This window comes from Ahaetulla prasina, chromosome 10, assembly GCF_028640845.1.
Source record: "Ahaetulla prasina isolate Xishuangbanna chromosome 10, ASM2864084v1, whole genome shotgun sequence".
Classification (NCBI taxonomy): Eukaryota; Metazoa; Chordata; class Lepidosauria; order Squamata; family Colubridae; genus Ahaetulla; species Ahaetulla prasina.
In genome coordinates, this window is record NC_080548.1 from 13,516,156 (window position 1) to 13,541,679 (window position 25,524).

General features: G+C 43.7%; 1 protein-coding gene across 2 annotated transcripts in view; it reads left to right on the forward strand.

Annotated features, from left to right (window-relative positions):
• The window catches only part of LDLRAP1 (low density lipoprotein receptor adaptor protein 1), a 106,575-nt gene extending 88,197 nt beyond the window's left edge, over positions 1-18,378 (forward strand). The window contains exons 7-9 of one of the 2 annotated variants that reach the window (XM_058195438.1): positions 4,172-4,290; positions 9,925-9,959; positions 15,252-18,378. In XM_058195438.1, coding sequence (XP_058051421.1) covers positions 4,172-4,290; positions 9,925-9,959; positions 15,252-15,402 — 305 coding nt within the window. In that variant the 3' untranslated portion in view covers positions 15,403-18,378. Of the gene's footprint in view, positions 1-4,168; positions 4,291-9,924; positions 9,960-15,251 lie in introns of both variants that reach the window. The other variant, XM_058195437.1, reaches the window with a different exon arrangement.
• The last annotated feature ends 7,146 nt before the right edge of the window (positions 18,379-25,524 follow it).

The window sequence follows — 25,524 nt, forward strand, 5'->3', positions numbered from 1 at the left end:
GCGTAGGGGTGGAGCGCGGTTGGGGGCACGTGCACATGTGCACGGGCGGGGCATATGCAGGGGCGCTCATGCATGCGCAGGGGGCTCATGTGTGAGGCCGCACGTCCATTGCATTTGGGGGGTTTGGGCGTGCGCACTTTGTGCACTCGGTCCAGAAAAGGTTAACCATCACTTCGCTATACCGTTTGAGACAAATGGTTGTCCAGCCACTTCTTAAAAATCTTGTATGTTGGAATACCAACAGCTTCTGAAGGCAACCTGTTCCATTGATTAATTGTTCTCACTGTCGGAAAATTCCTCCTTAGTTCTAGATTGGTGATTAGTTTCCATCCATTGCTTCTTGCCCTGTTCTTTAGTGTTTTGGAGAATAACAACAACAACAACAACAGAGTTGGAAGGGATTTTGGAGGTCTTCTAGTCAACCCCCTGCCCAGGCAGGAAACTCTACACCATTTCAGACAAATGTTTATTCAACATCTTCTTAAAAATGTCCAGTGTTGGAGCATTCACAACTTCTGGAGGCAAGTTGTTCCACTGATTAATTGTTCTAACTGTCAGGCAGTGTCTCCTTAGTTCTAGGTTGCTTCTCTCCTTGATTAGTTTCCACCCATTGCTTCTTGTTCTACTCTCAGATGCTTTGGAGACTAGTTTGACTCCCTCTTCTTTGTGGCAGCCCCTGAGATATTGGAAGACTGCTATCATGTCTCACCTAGTCCTTCTTTTCATTAAACTAGACATATCCAGTTCCTGCAACCGTTCTTTATATGTTTTAGCCTCCAATCTCCTAATCATCCTTGTTGTTCTTCTCTGCACTCTTTCTAGAGTCTCCACATCTTTTTTACATCGTGGCGACCAAAACTGAATGCAATATATTGCATTCAGTAGGTTGACCCCCTTCTTTGCGGCAGCCCCTTTAGTTACAGTATTAGAACAATGCTATTATGACACCCCTAGTCCTTCTTTTCATGTAAGTCAGGGCTCCCCGAACTTGGCAGCTTTAAGACTTGTGGACTTCAACTCCCAGAATTCTCCTGCCAAGTTTGAAGACCTCTGATGTAAGTCATTGAAAGCTGTGATGTACTGGAAGGGCTGAGGGCTGTCTCATAGTTGGCATCTTCGGGATCCAACAACCTGAAGTTGCATCCACCTTTACCTGTGGAAGTTCACAGATGACTCTGAGCCAGTCATTAGCCCAACTGACTGCAGAGGGTTGCTATGAGGCTGAAGTTAGAAAACGAGTATCAAGTATCGTATGTGCCTCCTAAATCTATAAATAAAACGGGTGATTCACCTGAGTCGGTCACGATGTGCAATGTCACTTTTCAGGATTTTCAGTTTTTTTGTATCTGTAATCAGTTGGAAATGCGACAGCCAGAACTGGGGATCTTTTGTGTGCAATACAGATGTGCTACAACTGGGCGGTGAAGAGTTTTGGATGCCGTGAATAATGCTAATGTGTAAACGGCAGCTACTGAGGGACAGGCTGGAATTCATGGATATGATTTCCATGCAAAGAAAGCCTAGCTAAGATATCAGCATCTCCTTGTAGAACTGAGGAAGATCCTGGAGTAGATTCTTGGAGAGCAAACAAACAACCTTGAGCTATGTAGGTGGACCAATGAGTCTAGCTTGGTCCAAGACAGCTTTCACTGTTCCTGGATTTCTATTTTTTTTTAATAAAGTCCTATCATTAAAAGAACGACTTATTGCAGTCTTTTAATAACCTCCTTTTTTGTTGTCTAATGCACAAGAGCAAACTTCAATCTCACTCTGCCTTGACAGCAGGGGTGAAATGCTACCGGTTCACACTGGTTCGGGTGAACCGGTAGTAAAAAAACCCTACCATTTCAGCCAAACTGGTATTTCCGACGATCAGCTGTGCCGCTCGATTTATATTGGCAAGAAAGCAGGAAATCCTGCTTTCTAGCGAATCTAAATCGCGCGGCGCAGCTGTTTCCCCCCCTTGCTGTTCTACTTACCTTCTTAAGCCTCCTTTTTCCGCGTGCAGAGTGAGTTTGGCATGCATTGTTCATGCACGCGCAGCGTGCATTCGGCATGCACTGCACAAGTGTGCAGCTTGCATTTGGCAGCCACTGCGCATGCGCAGGCAGTGAACTGATGGCAAACCGTGGAAGATTTCACCACCTCTTCACAGCCTCCAAAAATCACATGAGAATGGGAGGTGTTTTCGCAAATAGTTGTGGTCAGATGTTGGTGAACACTGGCCTGTCACCCAAAGCAGCGTGGTGTGTCACCTTTGACATGCATGTCATAGGTTCACTGTCATTGCTCTAAGCCATATCAAGAACGTGCAGGCAAGCTTCACCCCTGTCTGCCACCACTTTCTGTGGAAATTAAACACGGACAGTTGACTTAGACAACACAGCATGAGGCAGGCGGATGATCTGGGAAACGTTTTCTGCATTGATTTGAACACACACATTGTTCATGCTTCCTGTTGTTATGCTTCAGTTAAAACAAGCTTCTTGAACTGGTTTATGGCCCTCGAGATGCTTGGGCGGGGCGGGGGGAAGCAGGAATAGGGCAAGAGAAGAGGTCAGTGATGGAATTCAATTTTTTTTACTACCAGTTCTGTGGGCGTGGCGTGGTTTGGTGGGCGTGGCAAGGGAAGGCTACTGCAAAATCTCCAATCCTACCCCACTTCAGGGGAAGGCTACTGCAAAATCTCCATTCCCACTCCACTCCAGGGGAAGGATATTGCAAAGTCTCCATTCCCACCCTACTCCAGGGGGAAGGATATTGCAAAATCTCCATTCCCTCCCCACTCCAGGGGGAAGGATATTGCAAAATCTCTATTTTCCCCCCCACTCCAGGGGGAAGGATATTGCAAAATCTCCATTGCCACTCCACTCAGGGGCCAGCCAGACTTGGTATTTGCCGGTTTTCCCAACTGCTCAAAATTTCCGCTACTGATTCTCCAGAACCTGTCAGAACCTGCTGAATTTCACCCCTAGAAGAGGTCTGTTTTACTTCTCGGTCCTCAATCATAAGAAAGAGCAGTGGAGAAGGAAGGGGTTTAAAAAGGTTGCCGGTCCACGTTTGTCAGCTCACAGAAGAAGCTTTTCTGCAGTTCTCTACAGATTCTTGCAAAAAAGTTGGGACTAGCTCAGCCTACCAGATTGAGAGATATTATTGTGGGTCTGTGATTTTTTTCCTCTTTCTGGAAAATTCAAGAGAATTCTGTGACTTTCGATGCAACTTTGCATCCCACTCCAAGTTAGAAAGAAAACCTTAACTTAACCCTTTTCTCTCCTAAGCTTCATCATTAGCAATAGCACTTCAACTTATATACTGCTTCACATTGCTTTACAGCCCTCTCTAAGCGGTTTACAGAGTCAGCCTATGGCCCCCAACAATCTGGGTCCTCATTTTACCCACCTCGGAAGGATGGAAGGCTGAGTCAACCTTGAGCCGGTCAGGATCGAACTCCTGGCAATGAGCAGAGTTAGCCTGTAATAGTAATAGCACTTAGACTTATATAGTGCTTCACATTGCTTTACAGCCCCCTCTAAGCGGTTTACAGAGTCAGCCTATTGCCCCCCCCAATAATCTGGGTCCTCATTTTACCCACCTTGGAAGGATGGAAGCCTGGGTCAACCTTGAGTCAGTGAGACTTGAACTGCCAAACTTCTGGCAGTCGGCAGTCAGCAGAATGAGCCCGCAGTACTGCATTCTAACCATGGCTCTTGCAGGTAGTGCTTGACTTACAACAGTTTGTTTAGTGACCATTCGACGTTACATTGGCACTGAAAAAAAGTGACTTATGAACATTTTTCACACTTATGACCGTTGTAGCATCCCCATGGTCATGTGACTTACATTTGGATGCTTGACAACTGATTTATACTTACAATGGTTGCAGTGTCCAGGGGTCATGTGATCTCCTTTTAGCAACTTTCTGACAAGCAAAGTCAATGGGGATGACAGATCCACTCAACAACCATATTACTAATTTAGCAACTGCAGTGATTCACTTGGCAAATGTGGCAAGAAATGTCACAAACTGAGGCAAAACTCACTTAAATTTCTCACTTAACAACATAAATATTGGGCTCAACTGTGGCCGTAAGTTGAGGGCTTACTTGTATTCTTATTTCTCATTCTTATTATATCTCATCCTTATTTATTTTTTCCTTTCCACACGCAGCAGTCACCGTAGAAAACCTGCTAGACTTGGAAAACGTCACCAAAACGCCTTTGAGCACAAATTCTGTGCACGCGGATGGCCGAATCTTTGGGTCCCCTTCGTCAGAAAACAACAATGTGTGGGTAAGTGTGTGCGGGACGCCCTGGCTGATCTTGGCAAAAACCTCATTTAGCAAGTGTGTGCTTCCCACCCCGCTCTAGTGTGGCTTGTGTGATTTTCGGATGGAGTGTCGTTGATCACTGTTCATTGCAGTTTGCCTGGATTGGATTGTAACGTAGTGCGTTGTGCGGTCTTAAATCAGCTGTGCATTCTTTAATAAACTGTAATTAAAATAAGCCACAGCTTTGCACAACAGGTAAATCGGAACAGCACTGTGTTGTGTCTCGTCCGATCGCACCACCACAGCCGGGGCCTGCTTATCTGCTTCCGAACACTGAAGAATGTCCTAGCATGCCTCCCGGCCCCAGCCCTGGCTCCATGCCCAGACAGGCTGAGGAGGGGGCATCTCCCGGCCCCAGCCCTGGCTCCATGCCCAGACAGGCTGAAGAAGAGCAAGTATCTCCAGCCCCCAGCTCTGGCTCCATGCCCAGGCAAATGGAGCAACTAGACCCCTCCCCCTCCTCCACAGCATGTGAGCCTGAGGAAGGTTTATTACCAACAGCTGCCGAATGGAGTGACCCTCGCTTCAGAAGAATTGATAGGCGGCGGTGTCAGAAGGAAGGGAGGGGCAGGCCTGGATAAGTGCTGAGTCATGGAGCCTATATAAAGGATCTGCTTTCTGGCAGTCTCTGAGTCAGGCAAAGTCTAAACATATCTTGCTGAAGTCACTTTCTGGTCTCCTGCCTGCCCTGAGGACTTTGCTAGGACTTTGGCAGAGCTGCAGAGGCACACCTGATTCGGATTTCCCTGACCCGGCCGTCAGCGGAGGAGTGGGACACGACACACTGTAACTTGCTATTGAGTTACAGGGCATCTTCTGAAAGAACTTTTCCATTTTGCTGATGGAATGGGAGCCAAATTGCCTTTTGCGTGTGTGCATGTGTGGATCTGGAGATCTGCAGTATGTTTTATTGTTTCCCCTAGGCTGCTCCATCAAGTTGAGGCACCTTTCCTGCCTCTTCTGCACTTTGCTTTACGGCTCAGACACCCCAACCTTTTCTGATCAAAGAAAGGGAAAAAAGTGGCTTCACTTCACTTTCACTTTGGTTTTTTCCCCCCCTCCTAGTAATAGAGCAAATAGGGTTTACAGAGTGGCTCAGAGGCTAAGACACTGAGCTTGTCAATCAAAAGTTTGGCAGTTCAGCAGTTCGAATCCCTAGTGCCACGTAATGGGGTGAGCACCCGTTATTTGTCCCAGCTTCTGCCAACCTAGCAGTTCGAAAGCACGTAAAAAATGCAAGTAGAAAAACAGGGACCACCTTTGATGGGAAGGGAACAGCGTTCCATGCACCTTTGGTGTTGAGTCATGCCGGCCACATGACCACAGAGACATCTTCGAACAGCACTGACTCTTTGGCTTTGAAACGGAGATGAGCACCGGCCCCTAGAGTCGGGAACAATTAGCACATATGTGCGAGGGGAACCCTTTACCTTCTTAATAGAGCAAGTCAGGGATAGGGAAAGATCGAGCTATGGCATCACACTGTGGCAGAGTTGTGAAACCATCAATCCTTTCCCATAATTACAGTGGCCTAGGTTAGCATTCTGTGGGTCACTGCAGGTAGTCCTTGACTTAAGAGCACTTTTGGGAACAATTTCCATCACAAAGCAAGGCAGTTAATGAGTCTTGCCTGATTTTACAACCTTTCTTGCCTGTAAAGCGAGTCACTGAAGCAGGGGTGAAATCTACTTACCTTCCCTATTGATTCAGAAGTGGACGCATCACATGCGCGCACAGACCCTCTGCATGTGCGCAAACCCTTCTGCACATGCGCAGAGGGTAAAAAATGATGACTGGGCAGGTGGGTGGATCCTTGCACCACTATCGTTATTGGTTCGCCCAAACTGGTCCGAACTGGTAGCATTTCACCCCTGCACTGAATCTTGTGTGAATCTTGAAGTCATTAAGAAAACCTGACTTCATCAACTTTGCTTGTCGGAAGCTGGCTGGAGAGGTCACAAATGGTGATCACGTGACCTCAGGATGCTGCAACCATGATAAATACATACCGATTGCCAAACATCTGAATTTTGATCACGTAATGGTGGGGATGCTGCGACAGTCGTAAATGCGAGTACCAATTACAAGCCCCTTTTTTCAGTGCCATCGTAACTTGGAACAGTCACTAACTGAGTGGTTGTAAGTCAAGGATCGCCTCTCCTCGCTTGGCAGGCTGCCTAACAGATTGTCTCTTCTCCTTTTTTCCAACTGATTCTTCAGGATTGTCTCATTTTTCCATTAATGGTCAAGTCCAAGTGGTTTCCTTGTATAATTGTATCATTTCTGTTCCTTGCTTGTTTCCATATCTACGCTGTACAAGTCAGGAAAAGGCAGGGTCAAACACCGAATACCTAAAATTCAGCAATTCAGAAGTATAGTAGGCTTGTCATCAGGGGTGAAATAATAATAATAATAATAATGTATTAATTTGTATACCGTCCTTCTCCCAAAGGACTCAGGGCGGTGAACAGGCAAATAAAATACAAACAGAAACATACACAATAATTAAAACAACCCTTAAAAAACTAATTCAAATTTGCCAGAAAATTTAAAATAACATTACACCCCATAAAAGTACAGAAATTTAAAACCCATCAAAATTCAATTAAAATTTAAAATTTAGAATTTAAAATCAGGCCAGTCCAGCCATACGAAATAAATAGGTTTTAAGTTCGCGGCGAAAGGTCCTAAGGTCAGGTAGTTGTCGAAGCCCGAGGGGAAGCTCGTTCCACAGGGTAGGAGCCCCCACAGAGAAGGCCCTCCCCCTGGGGGCCGCCAGTCGACACTGTTTGGCTGACAGCACCCTGAGGAGTCCCTCTCTGTGGGAACGCACCGGATGCTGGGAGATAGAGGCTGGCAGTAGACGGTCCCATAAGTAGCCCGGTCCTAAGCCATGGAGCGCTTTAAAGGTGGTAACCAATACCTTGAAGCGCACCCGGAAAACAACAGGTAGCTAGTGCAGTCTGCGCAGGATAGGTGTTACGTGGGAGCTCCGAACCGCTCCCTCAATAACCCGCGCAGCCGCATTCTGGACTAGCTGAAGTCTCCGGGTGCTCTTCAAGGGGAGCCCCATGTAGAGAACATGACGTCCGCATGGAAATCCAATCCAGAAATGCTCCCGGATTGGACTGGATCGTGCCATCCGGTAGAGATCGTGGCTGGTAGTTTGGTGATCCAGTAGTGATGGTAGAGCAAAGCTCCGCCCACCCACCAGGGTGTCATTACTTCCTGGTTCTCACCAGGAAGTAATGTGTTTTTTACCTTCTGCGCATACGCAGAAGGTTTTGTGCCTGCTCAGAAGGTCTGTGCGCAAATGTAATGCAGCATGTGCACTTCCGGACCGGTAAGGAAGGTAAGTAGATTTCATCCCTGCTTGTCATGTTGTGCCACGTCCTCTCTTTAGGGGGCTTAAGTTCAGGGGAGTGAACTTTCTCTCCCCAAAGGTGCTTTTCAAATGCAAATGGACTTTCTCCGGGTTTTATTTTGTTATTAATGGTTTGCTTTAATGGTTCAGCAAGAACTGAAAAAGCTTCTTGGATGAGAAGCAAAACATTTTCAAAGGGGAAAAAAACCCAAGAAAGTCCAGTTTCATTTGGAAAAGCACCTTTGGGACAACCATGACCTGGATCAGGGGTGAAATTCAGCCAGTTCCTACCAGATTGTGCGATACAGAGAGGCTGACTGCGCAAAGCCCTGCCCATCCATGCGGACGTCATGACTTCCCTTTTTTGCGACAATTTTCAGCCTCTGCGCATGCACAGAAGGCTTTGGGCACGTGTGGAGTATGGCGCGTGCGAAGGAAGCACACACGCGTGTGGCACGCGCACATTTGCAAATTTTTAGGGAAGGTAAGTGAATTTCACCCCTAACTTGGGTGATTGAGAATCTCCATAGACAGTGGCTTTCTCCTTGTGGCAAATAGACTGTCGGGGTTCCAAGTAATAAATCCATAGCAAGTGAAACTCGGAGGGATGTAGATTCCTCAAAGAATACTTTTATTTGGAATTATCATATTCGCATGACACTTGTAAAAACCGATTCTAAACGTTCCTGCTGCTTTCACCTAATTAAAAGTAAAAGTATCCCCACTTTTTCAAAATGGTCAGTCACATGGTCCAATCATAGAATGGGCCGGCAGCCGGGTGGCCCTCTCCGCCTTCTTCTGACCAGGTGTGAGAATGACCTTGGTTCCCGAGAGAAAATACGTTGTTTTGGCTATCTGTTCCCCTCTATCTCAATTCCCTCTTCTCTATCCCTCAGCTCCAGTGTGGCAACACTGAAGCGGACAAAATGGCTTCAGTCAGGTCAGCTTCAGGGTTGACACAGACAACTGCATGAGCACCAATCAGCATTGGTGGAGAGGAGAAGTTAGTCATTGTAATTTGGGCATTCCTGGAGCAAGTGAGGTTCCCCCACCTCTCTGATAGTCTCTACATGGTTGTTGCTTTCAATTTCTCTGCATTTATTAACGGGTGGACTCCAGGGCTTAAAAAACCCACAGGAGAAGGAATTTTTTTAGGCGATCTGATCTGTAATGAGAGCTAAGAGCATCTCCTATGAGGAATTCGAAGATCTTCAATGAAGAATAGCAGATCATTTTTTTGTTTTCACTGTTAGAATCATTAAGACTTGGAAGGGACCACTCAAGCCATCAAGACCAACCCCTGCTCAAGTATAACAAGGACGGATCCAAAACAAATGGCTACCCTGATTCTATTGGAACCCATCAATCAAAGGACAGCCAAGCACTTCTCTGGGGAAATTGGTTTCTCTGTCCAACTGCTTATATCAGTATTTTTTCAACATGGGCCACTTTAAGGTGTGCGGACTTCAACTCCCAGAATTCTGGGAGTTGAAGTCCACACATCTTAAATTTGCAGGTTTGAGAACCACTGGCTTATATCATTAGACAGTTTTATCGCACACTGAATTGCAATTTGCCTGGATTGCTCTAATGCAGAAGAGAGGTCATCAGTTAATAATAATAATAATAATAATAATAATAATAATAATAATAATAATAATAATAATAATAATAATAATAATAATAATAATAATTATAATTATAATTATAATTATAATAATTATAATAATTATTTAATTTTTATACCGCCCTTCTCCCGAAGGACTCAGGGCGGTTAACAGCTCCCTGAAGAACTTCAGCAAGTTTCCCTAAAGTTGCTTTGTAGCTTTTAGTGCCAAAGGGGCTACCATGCATGGGAGAGCTGGAACTAAGCACGTGGCTTCTCCACGCCATCCTATTCAACTTTTATGGAAAACAAGCAGATGGACAGAAGGTGGTTGGAGAGGTTCAGGTTTACCTTGTCAGATGCCTTCTCTGTGAGCATGAATATGCTGCATTGTCCTTTTGTCACCTAATCAAGAAGGATGGGCTATTGACCTTAGAACCAGCTGGTAAAACTCTACTAATTTTTTAAACCTATGGTAGTTTCCCTCCCCTTTAAAGAAGGAATTCCAAATACAATAGAAAAAGCACTTGGTTAAGCCTATGTGATATTTGAATTATTTTTTTTTTCATTTCAGTTGGATTCATAGTTTTATTTCTCTTCCCCCCCCCCTTCTTTTTATAACAAAGGCAATGAATGACGAACTGGATGAAGCATTTTCAAGGTAATTATGATCAAGTCTTCCAGGAGCATCTTTCTGCTAGGGGCTGCTTGGCCAAGAAATAGATTTGATTAATAAACCTTCCCTTCTCTTTCTCTTAAGCTAAACTGTCAACAGCAGCCCAACCCTTCATTGGTGGTCTGTTTGACCAATTGAACAAGGGATTCCGCTGCTCAGATAAATCAAATGTTTTGATAACGCCTTAGGGCAGGAGCTAATTTGTGTGTACAGGTGGGGATTAAATCCCTTAAATGTGTCAGCCTCTTGGCGAATGCTTATAAAATGGAGGTTGCTGAAACTGGACGTTCTCACCTTCTAAGATGGAGGGTAACCAGTTTGAGTCTCGGCTTGCATTTCAGTTCCTACAAAGGGAGAAACTGGGGAGACAATTTAATCAGTGATCACGTAGCAGCATACACTGGGGAAAAAAGTGCAGACTTTTAGGTTCTCTAACATTCTTCATCAGGTGAGGTATTGACAAAATACCAGGAAGAATCCCATAAAGCAGGGGTGTCCAAACTTAGCAACTTTAAGATTTGTGGACTTCAACTCCCAGAATTCCTCAGCCAGCTTTGCTGAGCCAGGAATCCTGGGAGTTGAAGTCCACAAGCTGGCTGAGGAATTCTGGGAGTTGAAGTCCACAAGTCTTAAAGTTGCCAAGTTTGGACACCCCTGCTATAAAGCCATCAGCTGGCCAGCTTTCAAAGGCAGTAAACCTGGCGATGATGAACTGGATGTATTTGTAGGGTCATTTCACACAACCTGCAAACATAAGACACCCCTTTTACCACTTTTGGAAGAGTCACTTAGAGACTTAGAGTAACTTTATTGTCACTTTGAATGTACACTAGTAAGCATACATTAAAATGAGATTTTGTTGCATACAGCTCTCAAAGGGTCTCCACCTCTAATATACACTACATAAACATGACAAAATAAATAAATACAAAATTATGCATATACCCACATATATTATATTACACGGAGAAACAACACAGTCTAGTCTGGATATATACATATACATGGCGAGAAAAGCGAATCTTGCAAGTTTACCAGATGGATGCCATAGGAAACAAAGCTGTTACAGAATCTGGTAGTCCTGCTAGAAATACTTCAAAACCTCCTCCCAGAGGGGAGCAACAGAAACAGACGGTGAAGTGGGTGTGTGGGGTCTCTAACAATGCTTTGAGCTCTAAGCACATAGCGTTTATAAGCAGCATCCTGAATGACGGGAAGTGAGCTGCCTATAATCTTCTCGGCTGTCCTTAACACTCTCTGTATGGACTTTCTATCTGAGGCACTGCTCCATGAAGCAGTTTGTTAAAACGCTCTCAATCATGCCTCTGTAAAAAGTGGCCCAGACAGAAAGAGAAAGATGTGGTCTCCTCATCCAATGCAGGAAATGCAGACGCTGGTTTGATGATGTGTGGAGAGACCAGTTCAGATTGTTAGTTATCTGTACCCCCAGATACTTAATACTGTTGACCAACTCTATAGCTGCATCCTTGATATTGAGTGGAGTATGACCATGCTGGGTCTTTCTACATTCTTCATGATTCATTTTTTGGTCTCATTCCTGGCTCATCATGGAATTTCCCAGATAATACCTATAAATGCCTTCTTGGTAGTGGCCCCAAACCTGTAGAACAACTTACCCCCAAGCTATTAAATTCATACAGATGGTCTTCAAGTTACGACTGTAAGAGTCATAAGTCATGATACTTGTAAAGGGGGTGAATTATGTCTGACCTGATTTTACGAGTATGAGAATGGGACCAACCAACCTTAGGAAGAAATAAGCATAATAGAAAACCATAATTCTTCTAGGTCCACATAGGTGGTTCACGTATTTGCGTCGTCTCATCAAAGTTCACAGCACCTAGAGCCAAGCAAACTGTTTTGGCACCTAAGGTGGAAAACTTCACAGGTCCAACTCTGCTTTCCAATCTGTAAAAATGCAATGAGGAAAGATTCCATAAATAACACTGACTTTTACACTGACATTCCTAATCAGCTACTGTCCCCCAAACTTTGGCAACTGTCAAGCTGAGCACAAGTCAACTCAGGAATTTTGAGCTTCTATCTAGGTCAGGGGTCACCAACCTTTCGGACCTCAGGGACCACTAAATTCATAATTTTAAATTCTGCGGACCACTAATATGATCTGCCTAATGACCGGCTGGGTAGGAGTGGCTAGGTGGTCATGTGACTGGGTGGGTGTGTCCAAGTTGATGTCACTCACGTCGAGGGGCACCTCGCCAGCCTCTACTCACTCCTCCCCTCCCAGCCACTCCTCGCTTCTCTGCCAAAGCTCCTTAGGGCCCCAACAGGAAGCAGTTGTTGGAGCTAAGCAGCCACCATGAGAAAGAGTTGGCAAAACAGCTCAGTTCAGATTGGATCTGACTGAGAAGGAGGCTCAGTAGAAGCACCTCACTGAGGACTATGAGCATAGGGAAGACCTGTGGGAATGCAAGGCCAGGTACCGGCGCCTGGAGGCTCAGCGGGCTGAGATGGTCAGCCAGTTCCAGGCCATGAGGCAGTCCCACTGGAACAAAGCCCTCCGGCTCTTCACCACCAACGGTGCTTCACTCCAGCCTTCACCCAAAGCCCCGCACCAGGAGGCCGAAGCAGACGCTGAGTTGGAATTTTTGCCTCTCTCCGACCCCCACAAAAAGACCCCGAAGGGGGAGACTCTCTGCAGCAACAGAAATGTCCATTGCATGTATCCATCCCAGGGGCTGTAGTTTGAGGACCTCTGTTTTAGTGCAATATAAAAAATGCAAATCATTTTTCTGCAGACCACCAAAATTTTCTCGCGGACCACCAGTGGTCCAGAGATCACCAGTTGGTGACCGCTGATCTAGGTGATGGCCATGAACGCTCAAGAGAGGCTTCCTTGCCCGCAAAGCCACTTGAGTACCCTGACTTACGGTGTTACACATGCACATGTAAGAAAGTGCATGCCGTCCATTTAATAGATATATCAGTGTTCCTCAACTTTAGCAACTTTTAGACAGGTGGACTTCAACTCCCAGAATTCTCCAGCTGGCAGCGGCAGGTTTAAACTGCCATGAGTAAAGGAAGCTAATCAACTGCTCAATGGGTTTCACCCTAGTTGTACAGGTAGTCCTTGACTTACAACCACAAGCGAGTCCAAAAATTTCCATTGGTAAGCCGGACAGATAAGTGCATTTCCCCCCGTTTTATGACCTGTCTTGCCACCCTTGATTTAAACAGACGCGTATACCTGAATTGAAATACCTACTTATTAGGGGCAGATGATTATCCCCCAAATTATAATACGTGTATCAGTTGTGACTATAACACGTCACCGCCATCTGCTTCCTAGCCAAAAGCTTGCTTTCCTTCTGGGTCAAAGGAAAAGCTTCTTAACCCAGGGAAATGTAATCTTTTCAGCTTCCTGAATCATGCTTTTTAATCAGGCGCTTCCAAGCAGATGACACCTGGCTCTTTACTATAATCAGGAGCTGGTTATAATGATGGCTGGCTGGAGAATTCTGGGAGTTGAAATCCACAGGTCTTAAAGCTCCCCAGGTTGGACACCCCTGGCTTAAATAGAAATGCTCTTTTCCTGGTACTCCACTCTGTAATATCACACATGTTTCTGCCTGTAGTATTTTGTGGTCTGAGTTCTCATCTTTTGGCAAAGGGCCATTTATTTTTTGCATGCAGAGCGTTGGATGATACATCTATGGAGATGCCTTCGGAGTTGTGTCTTTCCCAGGTCTGCTAGGCTGAGAAACTGCTAAAATGCTTTCCGAGATTTGCCCTTATTACCTCATGGGCTTGCAAGAAAGTTTCCGTTGAGGATCGTCCTTCCGGGCAGGGAAGATGTTCTCACAAATCCTCCCACGTGACATTATAAGCACATGAGGAACACACCCCTGTTTTCTCATGAGGTCATCTGGTGGTGGCTTTGGACCAACTGCTCCCTCTGCTGGCCAGACATTGCACAGAGGCATGATGAGGGTTTTCAAAAGGATGAAGCGGGCATGAATGGATTGATCCATTTCACTCAAGGGTCTCGTTTTATTTCAGCAGCAGCGTTTTCTCATTTTGATACTTTGGAAAAACTATTAATCTTGGCACATTGGACTTCAGATTATTATTATTTTTTTAATATATTAAAATCGCAGTGCCTGTTGGGATGAGCATCAAACGAACATTTTCATTCATAATTTCCTTGATGGATTTTTTTTTCCCCTGACAATTATTTTTTTTTAAACATAATCCAGATTTCCCTAGAATACTTTTTGGTGAACTGCGTTCAAACTCTGAGAACTGATCATGTTGGAGAAAAGACCAGCCCAACATAGACATTCTCTGATTTCTTTTCATATTGTAAACATCTTTCACCTTGTTACTAAAGATTGCCCTTCCTGTAGAAGAACCAGATTTTCCAGCCTAATAAGATGGTTAGCCATCTTTCCTTGTCAGTGACTTTTTTTTTCTTTCCTGGAATTTAATTCTATATTTCTGTGAGGGAGCTTTCTAGAGCAGGGGTCTCCAACCTTGGCAATTTTAAGACTTGTGGACTTCAACTCCCAGAAGTCTGGCTGAGGAACTCTGGGAGTTGAAGTCCACAAGTCTTAAGTTGCCAAGGTTAGAGACCCCTGCTCTAAAGTATGCCCTGTGTTGTGGTCCGCCAGCAGCCTGCGGAGCTAGCAACGGAGTTGCACAGCAATGAGGCTGAGGTGAGGCCAGGGCCATCGGGGAGTAAGATGCGGACTCCAGAGCCTCCAGAGACTGACAGTAGTGAGTATTCCCTGTTCCTAATGCACGCATGAGAAGAGCTGCCAGAAGGCAAGAGCAGCTCAAGCAAAGAGAACAACTCGGGAGTAGGGCCAAGAGATGATTGGCCCCTCCCATAAGGTTTAAAATAGACCAGCAACAGCATTTGGGCTTTGCCGGAAAACAACATTGGTAGCTGCTTCTTCTGCTTCGTCTACGTCTTGCATTTATTTTTTGTGACTTCTGAACGTTTGCCAAGAAAGGCCTTTGGCCTAATTGGACCAAGGTTTGTGATAGGACTGAGGAATTTGTCTTGGGAGGTATTTGCTTTAATTTAGTTGAACGACGCTGAGAATGAAGTAATTCTCAGCTGTTCGGATAAAGTTTTTTTTTTTCACGGACTGAGTTTCCTACTACCTACTTGGACCTGTGTCACAACAGCCTGCCTGTACCAGAGAGCTATGTCTTCCTTCTCGTCTTCCTTGGCAAGCCAGCACTAACACCTTCCTTCCTTCACCTTTTTGTCTTGCCATGTCATTCCAGGCTGGCCCAGTCCCGAACCAACCCACAAGTCCTTGACATCAGCCTGACACCTCAAGACATCCAAAGTGCTCAGATCCTCTCGCCGGTTGACTGGGACAAAGTAGATTCCACGACGGAGACCGAAAAAGACGACCAACTCTTTGAGTTCTGACATCTTTTTTTTTTTCACTCATTAAGCTTTTTTCTCCTCGAGTAAGATAACCTCTAAGAACCTGATGCACTGTATTCTGCTGACTGTAACTGGAAAGGGTTAATGAAAAGAGAAGAGGCCCCAAAGCCTTGATTTGGTTTAGGTAGGGGTCATATTGACGCCCTTCAACTTCTGACCAAAGTTTTACTTCAGCTTTCCCCCCCCCTCCCCAAGTGTCTTCCAGATATATTAGGACTATAGGAAGCGTTATCTGGTGGATGCCAGATTGGGGAGGTTGTAAGAGATACTTTTAATACAGCTTTTTATGTATGACCTTTTTGGGTCGTTGCTTTTATGGAGATGACAAGGTGCTCCTTGAGCAGATTTATTCAAAACGCTTTCAGATTTGCATCTATTATGGAGATGATATAGCATCATGTAGCTTAACATTATACGTTGGACAGTTTTCCCCCTTGGGATTGCATGTGACAAGCAGTCGTGACAATTGTGCTTCGTGAAGGACGCAGGATTTCCTTAGCAATATCAGGACCTTCAGATATTTTTATTTTAGAAGAGCTGAACTAGCTGGAGTGGGCTGGAGAAATAATGTTGGGCTCCTTAGAACAGAACTGATAGTAGCTACCCAGCTGTTAGACATGGCAAAGCTAAAGAAGGATCTTGATTGGGTTCAAGAATGAAGTCGATCAAACCATTTGAACGTCCTTGGCCATCATCAGAGTGAGTCTCTTCTTACATCCTTTGTTGTTCAAATCCATCTCTTATTTTTCCTGCTGCTTCTGCATCTTAACAGACAGCTTGCGTTTATATTTCTCAGCCATAATATTAGGAGAGCAGCTAATTGTTACCTTGAGCAACTCTGAGTTTAAGCTTACTTCACATAAGTAGGATGCTACAAGCTTGGGACATTGTCTTATAAAAGATGGGAGCCATCTTTTATACTTTTGCACTCGGAGCCAACAGTTCCTGGCATCCTAATCTAGTTGATGGCATCCCATAGCCACAGACAGCCCAAGACCTCTCCCAGGGAACGTCTGACCAAAGGCTGAAGGCAAACCACCCAAACTTAAGAATTGTGAGATCCAGAAAATGGAACCAAACTGAGCTTTGTGGAGGAGCTGTGAATGTGACTAGTTGGAGTAATGAACACTCTTCTTTATCTCAGCATGTCTGATAACCATCTCTTCCCCAGGTCAGCCTCTGGTCCTGTTTCACTATATTCCTTCCAGGAAAAGGTAAAAGTGCTCATCTCCATTTTTTGGCCGAGGGAGCTAGCATTGCCCAAAGACAATTTCTGTGATCATGTAGCCAGCATGGCTACATCCCAAAGGCTCATGGAATACTGTTACCTTCCCACCAAAGTGTCAGAGCGTTTGCAGCATGACTACTATTAGGAGAAAACCCAGGAGCAAAACACAGCACACAGAGACTTGGACATTTAACAATGGTTTATATACAAGACATATGCAGAAATATACGTGGTTGGCAAATACCTTACAAGCAATCAGACTTCTTCTTAACTCTACGTGAGGGACTCTGCAATGAATACCAGATAGAATAGAATAGAATAGAATAGAATAGAATAGAATAGAATAGAATAGAATAGAATAGGAGTTTGATTGGCCAAGTGTGATTGGACACACAAGGAATTTGTCTTGGTATGTATGCAAGGAGAGAGAATACGCCCTCTCCTGGCTGAAATTTATAAACACCTCTTAAAGGGGTAAAAGACTTATGTGGACCCCGTCAAGAGTCTTAAAGAGGTTACACCATTGCTGATTCCTTCTCATTGTATCGGCCTTATATTTCATCAGCTTTACAGTTGCATTAGCTTTACATTGGCTGGTCAGCTTTAAATGTTCATTACCCTGACACAAAGTGAATGGGGGCACTTTTATCTTAGTAGAATTTATGATACCATTTACGGTATCATATATATGATATCATAAATCATAAATTTATGATACCATTCTTACGATTATCAGTGGGGGTTTTCTAATGGGGTAATTCCTTCTTCTCCTTTAAGAAATCACTGGAAGCGCATTGGTTGTCATGTCAGGTCTTCAAGGAATCTGTCAAACCTCAGCATGCTTTCATAAGGCACTCATTGTCCCTCTTCTATATTCCTTGGAATCTAGTCTGAATCCTCTTGGCAGCCAGTGGCACATAGTTTTCAACTGACAGTGAGTTGAACTCAAACAAAATTCAGAGAATGGCATTTACCCTGGTTGCATTTTCGCTTAAATCATAGGCTTATATTCAGCTGAAGTTTTAGAACCAGTGTTTCTCAGCTTTGGTAAATTGAAGATGACTAGACTTCAACTCCCAGGATTCTCAGCAATATCTATGCTGGCTGTGGAATTCTGGGGGTTGAAGTCCATATACCTGGAAATGGCAAAGGTTGGGAAATCCTATATTAGACCTTAGGTGGATGAGTTACACAATGAAATAGTTTTAAAGAAACTCTTTCTTAATATACAGGTAGTCCATGCTTAGTAACGGTAATTGGGACTGGTATTTCTGTTGTTAAGTGATGTGTTTGTAAAGTGTCACTCCATGTGACCTTGTCACTTAGTGATGGAAATTCCAGCACTTCTGGTTGCTGTTGTCAAGCAAGTGCAACACTGAGACCGACGTAAGTATGAGGACTGGTCATTTCTACCACTTATTCAGCACGGTCATAAGTTCAAACGGTTGTTGAACCAGCGGTAGTTAACAATGTACATGATGGGAAGATGCTTTCGAGTTAGCCATTTATCAGGACACACTGATTTTCCAAGGATTGAGAAATTGGAGGAAGGAAGTGGCGTTTGGATACAAGGCTGCTACTCTGCAGCCTTGGAAAAGTGACGATGATTTCCCTTTCGTGTCCTTTTTTATAAGGATGCAATTCCATTTTATAAACAGATTTGCATTTTAATTAACACTATATACATATACATTATATACATTTACATATTTATATATATATAAATATATATATATATATATATATATATATATTTATATTTATATTTATATATATATAATATATATATATAATATATATATATATATATATATTATATATATATATATATATTTTTCTGAGATTTTCGCAGGTATTTGTATGTAGGTCTTTGGTTATTTGGGTTTTCTCCTGCGTAAAATTGGAAGTGTCTTGGAGACGTTTCGACGAAGTCTCATTCGTCATCTTCAGGCTTCAGCTTCGTGCTTCTGGGAGCAATGTGTGATCGCAGCTGTTCCTTCCTTTTAACTGCTAGTGGGGGTTTGAACTGATTGGGTGGGAGCTTGGCTGTGCTCTGATTGGATGGGGGGGTTGTGCTCTGATTGGATGGGGGTGTGTCCTGTTTGGGTGGGGGCTTGGTTGTGCTCAGATTAGTCTGAGTTGTAGAGGGATTTGAGCTGGTGAGCTGCATTGCTGTTGTTTGGCTTCGTATTCGTGGTCGTGCTACATCTTCATAGTGGGTGTCAGTCTGCTGCATGTATGGATTGGAGGGGTTTGAAATGGCTAATGTTGCAGCTGCGGTCTGGCTTCTGGTCCTTGGTCGTGCTTCACGACCAGTGTGGGTTTGGGTCCGCTTTCTGAGCACCAATCAGAGCACAGCCAAGCTCCCACCCAATCAGTTCAAACCCCCACTAGCAGTTAAAAGGAAGAAACAGCTGCGATCACACATTGCTCCCAGAAGCACGAAGCTGAAGTCTGAAGATGACGAATGAGACTTTGTCGAAACGTCGCCAAGACACTTCCAATTTTACGCGGGAGAAAACCCGAATAACCAAAGACAGACAGACATATATATGTATGTATGTATGTATGTATGTATGTATGTATGGTTATTCGGGTTTTCTCCCGCGTAAAAATATCTCATATATATATATATATATGAGATGAGCACACCTTCGACGAACTGGAAGTATTTTGCGGAATTGCTTTTTAGCTCATACCTGAGTGGATGATCTGGTAGTGGAGAGAACAGAAGGCAGAGTGATGTGATGCTGGGAAAGGCAGAAACACAAGAGAGAATTTGTGTGTTTGAGAGAGAGGAGGGGGGGGACAGTTGCGATAAGGGGCAGCCATGGGAAAGAACCCGACTGCCATTTCAAGTCTTCAAACTTTCAAAGGCAGAATTTTGCCTTTCTTTTCTTCCTCCGCCAAGTTGAGATCATAGCCGGCACACTTGGCATTTTGGAAACGGGACAACAAGAAGCAAAAATGAGTGAAAATAATGCAGGTAGTCCTCAACATATCACCATTTGTTTAGTGACTGTTTGAAGTTGCAACAGCACTGGAAAAAAGTGATTTACTTACGATCAGTCTTCATGCTTGATGATCATTGCAGCATCCCCCACGGTCAACTGATCAAAACCGAGCATGCAGCTTTCCAGGTGGCTTCCAATGAGCAAAGTCGGTGGGAGGGAAACCAGATTATTCACTTAACGACCGCGTGATTTACTTAACAACTTCAGGGATCTGCTTAACAACTGTGGCAAAAATGTCATAAAATAAGGCACGGCTCACTTAACAATAGCCTTGCTTAGCAACAGAAATTCTGGCTGGCCCCAATGGTGGCCATAAGTCAAGGACTACCTGTATTTCTTTCCAAAGGAATATAAACCAGCTGTTAGATAACCTTCTTTCAAAAAAAAAAAAGAGCTTTTCTAGAACAGCAGCAAAATGATCAGTGTCGCCTCTCATGCTGGCAGAGTTGATGAGCATTTTTTTTTTTCCTATCTACTATCGGGGGGGAAATCTCAGACAATGTAGATACTTTTTAGGCGACAGCGGTCCTTGTGTTTCTTTATCTTCTTAAGCCCTTTTTTCATTTTGCCTTGATTAATTGGGTTGCGCCCAAGTATTTAACCCTGAAAGATGCCAATCTGGATTTTGGAAGCAGATGTATGTTTTTCTTCCCTCTCTCACTGACTTGCAACCGTGTGAAAAGGTGTTCTCCCACCTAATTTCTCGTTTTATATTCTGGATTTAGAAAAAGCAAATAATGGGAAAACCAGGATTACTGCTATTAAAAGATTATATTTAACAGTGATTTTTGGATAACGGAATAATCACAGTTTCTCATATTGGTGACCTTGTGGGAAATATAATAAGCCATAATTGGCTTTTAAAATGCTAATGTTCCTTCCTGAAGGGACATAAATGCACTTTTTAATATGTCTGTAAATAGTACATTCTTGAATCCAAAGTTCTACTTGGGTCGTTGAACCGGAAACCACGCAGTTTGAATTTTGCCCCTTAGAGATGGATTGAGAACATTGTGTTTCAATCTTGCCAACTTTCAGATGTGTGTTGGCTTCAACCCATCTGAAAGTGGCTAAGGCTGAGAAGCATTGGATCTAGGAAAACCCAGAGGAGAAGCCTTCGAACTTCCTTTTTTTAATTTTATTTGCATTTATATCCCGCCATTCTCCGAAGACTCAGGGCGGCTTACACTATGTCAAGCAATAGTCTTCATCCATTTGTATATTATATACAAAGTCAACTTTTATTGCCCCCAACAATCTGGATCCTCATTTTACCTACCTTCTAAAGGATGGAAGGCTGAGTCAACCTTGGGCCTGGTGGGACTTGAACCTGCAGTAATTGCAAGCAGCTGCTGTTAATAACAGACTGCATTAGTCTGTTGAGCCACCAGAGGCCCTTCAGGGTGCACAACCCAATTAATCAAGGCAAAATGAAAAAAAGAAGATAAAGAAACACAAGGACCGCTGTCGCCTAAAAAGTATCTACATTTTCTGAGATTTTCCCCCGGTAGTAGATAGGGAAAAAAATCTTCTTCTGAGCAAAGCTAGCTGTAATTTCATGTCCCAAATTGACGCTTGTCTGTCACACCCAAGCAGGCTGAGATGGCCTCAATGAAGACATCAGAGTGTAAGGCAGTATAGTGGCCATGCTAACAAGCAATTCCTGAAGGGAAATGTCTAGCAGAAACATCATGGCTCCAATCTATATCTTCTTTGAATAGAATAGAATAGAATTTTTATTGGCCAAGTGTGATTGGACACACAAGGAATTTGTCTTGGTGGAGATGCTCTCAGTGTACATAAAAGAAAAGATACCTTCATCAATAATTACAAGGTACAACACTTAATGATAGTCATATAGAATAGAATAGAATAGAATAGAATAGAATAGAATAGAATAGAATAGAATAGAATAGAATAGAATTTTATTGGCCAAGTGTGATTGGACACACAAGGAATTTGTCTTGGTGCATATGCTCTCAGTGTACATAAAAGAAAAGATACGTTCATCAAGGTACAACATTTACAACACAATTGATGGTCAATATATCAATATAAATCATAAGGATTGCCAGCAACAAGTTATAGTCATACAGTCATAAGTGGAAAGAGATTGGTGATGGGAACTATGAAACGATTAATAGTAGTGCAGATTCAGTAAATAGTCTGACAGTGTTGAGGGAATTATGTTTAGCAGAGTGATGGCCTTCGGGAAAAAACTGTTCTTGTGTCTAGTTGTTCTGGTGTGCAGTGCTCTATAGCGCCCTTTTGAGGGTAGGAGTTGAAACAGTTTATGTCCAGGATGTGAGGGATCTGCAAATATTTTCACGGCCCTCTTCTTGATTCGTGCAGTATACAGGTCCTCAATGGAAGGCAGGTTGGTAGCAATTATTTTTTCTGCAGTTCTAATTATCCTCTGAAGTCTGTGTTTTTCTTGTTGGGTTGCAGAACCGAACCAGACAGTTATAGAGGTGCAAATGACAGACTCAATAATTCCTCTGTAGAATTGGATCAGCAGCTCCTTGGCAGGTAGTCCTTAACATACAACTTACAAGTGAGCCCAAAATTTCCACAAGAGTTGTTAAGTGAATTTTAACCCCATTGGATGACCTTCTGTTGCCACAGTTGTTAAGTGAATCGTGGCAGTTGTTAAGTTAGTAACCTGGTTGTTAAGTGAATCTGGCTTCCCTACTGACTTTGCTTTGCCAGAAGACTGCAAAAAGATAATCACATAACTCTGGGACACTGCAACAATCATAAATACATGCCAGTTGCCAAGTGCCTGAATTTTGATCACATGAACCATGGAGATCCTGCAACGGTCACTAAACAAATGGTTGTAAGTCGAGGACTACCTGTGCTTTGGGCACAAGCCTGAAGTGGTACATATGTTATCATCTCAGATCTCATTTCTTTGAACGTGGTGTGGTGTGTGGTCTTAAAGAGAAAGGAAGTTGTGGTCATTCTCAGAATTGTTGAAAGAAAGTTTCATCTCCTGGTAAATATTCATTCCTCTATTCCAGTGGTAGTCAACCTGGTCCCTACCGCCCACTAGTGGGCGTTCCAGCTTTCATGGTGGGCGGTAGGGGTTTTGTCCGATACTGAAGCACTTTCCTTTTTTTTTTTAAATTGAATTGAATTTTTTAAAAATTTCCATAGCATTATTTAAAAACATTTTCATTAGGTTTTCATAAAATTCCCCATGACAATTTAAATTTCTGAAAATATACTATTTGTATCGCCCGCGCATAAGTTTAGTTCACGTTATGTAAGTGAAACTAAATGGCGCTATAGTGCGACCGCAAACAAAAGAGCTCGTCCCAGAATAGCTCGCGCATCTTCCCCCACACCACCCAGCTGTAACAGACAAGCAGAGCTGGTAGCCGGCGCCCCTCCCGCAAACCCAATCCACGATGCGCGAGAGGCATGCGCAGACAACGATACACTTTATAAATCACCATTACTGTGGAACCAGTGGGCGGTTAGAAAATTTTACTACTAACAGAGATACAAAAGTGGGCAGTAGGTATAAAAAGGTTGACTACCCCTGCTCTATTCCGTTTTTCAAAGCTTACATAATATACATAATATGCCTATGTATTTAAATAAATATATGCTGTAAAAAGTACTTACTGCTGTTGAGAAAATAAAATTTGTACTTATTTTCCACATGGATGTGAATGTTGATTGATTTTCTTTTTCCTGCTGGGTACTAGAAAACCCGAAACATTACAAACTAAACAGTAATTAACCAAAGCCTGAAATCCAATCGAACATGCAGTCCCTGGATATTAATTTGCACCTTCACTCTTGACTTTTAAGAAGCATCCAAAAACCTTTCTTTGAAGTCCACTGGGGAACAAGGATGGTCATTTTAAAGTCTATCCCTAATCATTTTTTATCAGCATTACTGTTTATACTGTACAGTAAGGTGGCGGTTGAGCTTCTGGTGCATCACAGATTTGTAAGAGAGAGCAGTATAAATAATGATTCATTAATAAATGAAGGATGAATGAAGCAGCTCTGTAAAGCAGCTGTACGGGTCTGGATGGGGAGAAACAGACTCAAGCTCAATCCCTCCAAGACGGAGTGGCTGTGGATGCCGGCATCCCGGTACAGTCAGCTGCACCCGCAGCTGACTGTTGAAAGCAGTTAGTGGCCCCAAAGGAGGTGGTTCGCAACTTGGGCGTCCTCCTGGATGGACGGCTGTCTTTTGATGAACACCTGGCGGCCGTCGCCAGGAGGGCCTTTTACCAAGTTCGCTTGGTTCGCCGGGATGCCTTATGCACGGTCACTCACGCTCTGGTTACGTCTAGGCTGGATTATTGCAATGCTCTCTACATGGGGCTGCCCTTGAGGTGCACCGGGAGGCTGCAGTTAGTCCAGAATGCGGCTGCGCGAGTAGTAACGGGAGCCGCTCGCGGCTCCCACGTGACATCGCTGCTCCGTAGCTTGCACTGGCTTCCTGTGGTCTTTCGGGTGCGCTTCAAGATTTTGGTAACTATCTTTAAAGCGCTCCCTGGCTTAGGACCCGGGTACTTACGAGCCCGCCTGCTGGTACCCTTTGCCTCCCACCGACCCGTGCGCTCTCACAGAGAGGGTCTTCTCAGGGTGCCGTCCGCCAAACAGTGTCGGCTGGCGGCCCCAGGAGTAGGGCCTTCTCTGTGGGGCAGTGACGCCTGGAACGAACTTCCCCTGGCCTCGTCAAGTGCCTGATCTTCGGACCTTCCGTCGTGAGCTCAAAACATATCTATTTATTAAAGCGGGACTGGCATAATTTGTGTTGAATTTTAAATTGGGTATTCTTAATATTTTTAAATTTTTAAATCTAATTTTAATAATCAGCCTTTAAAATTTGCTCTTTTTAAATGTTGTTTTAAATTGTATATATTTTGTTTTTATTCTGGCTGTACACCGCCCTGAGTCCTTCGGGAGAAGGGCGGTATAAAAATTTAATAAAATAAATAAATAAATAAATAAAGTTGGAAGTTACAACATTGTAACTACAACATTGAAGAGCCGTGGCATTCTAACACCGCAGTGGTTAGAATGCAGTACTGTGGAGTACTTCTGCTGACTGCCAGCTGCTAGCAGTTCGAGTCCCACAGGCTAAAGTTTGACTCAGCCTTCCATCCTTCTGAAATGGGTAAACTGAGGACCCAGATCGTTGGGGCCAATATACTGACTCTGTAAACTGCTTAGAGAGGGCTGTAAAGCACTGTGAAGAGGTATATAAGTCTAAGTGCCATTGCTATGGTTCTGAAATTTGTCATAAGTCTCTTTAGAAAATCCTCAACAGGTACTCCATTTGTTTAGTTTGACATCTCACTGACACTGAAAAAAAGTTAAACTTAAAAGCATTGCAATATCCGAATGATTATATGGTTAAAATTTGGATGATTGGCATTCAGCGTATAGGTATGATGGTTGTTGCGTCCCAGCCAGCTTACAACAAACAAAATCAATGGGGAAAACTGGATTGAAAAAAACTGAACCGCTACTTTTTCTGGTTTAGCCTGCATTTGACATTTGCATTGTGTTTTGTTATATATTATACGTATTGCACACTTAAAGGTAAAGGTAAAGGTTCCCCTCGCACATATGTGCTAGTCGTTCCTGACTCTAGGGGGCAGTGCTCATCTCCGTTTCAAAGCCGAAGAGCCAGCGCTGTCTGAGGACGTCTCCGTGATCATGTGGCTGGCATGATTCAATGCCAAAGACGCACAGAACACTGTTACCTTCCCATCAAAAGTGGTCCCTATTTTTCTACTTGCATTTTTTACGTGCTTTCAAACTGCTAGGTTGGCAGAAGCTGGGACAAGTCACGGGAGCTCACCCTGTTACACGGCAGCACTAGGGATT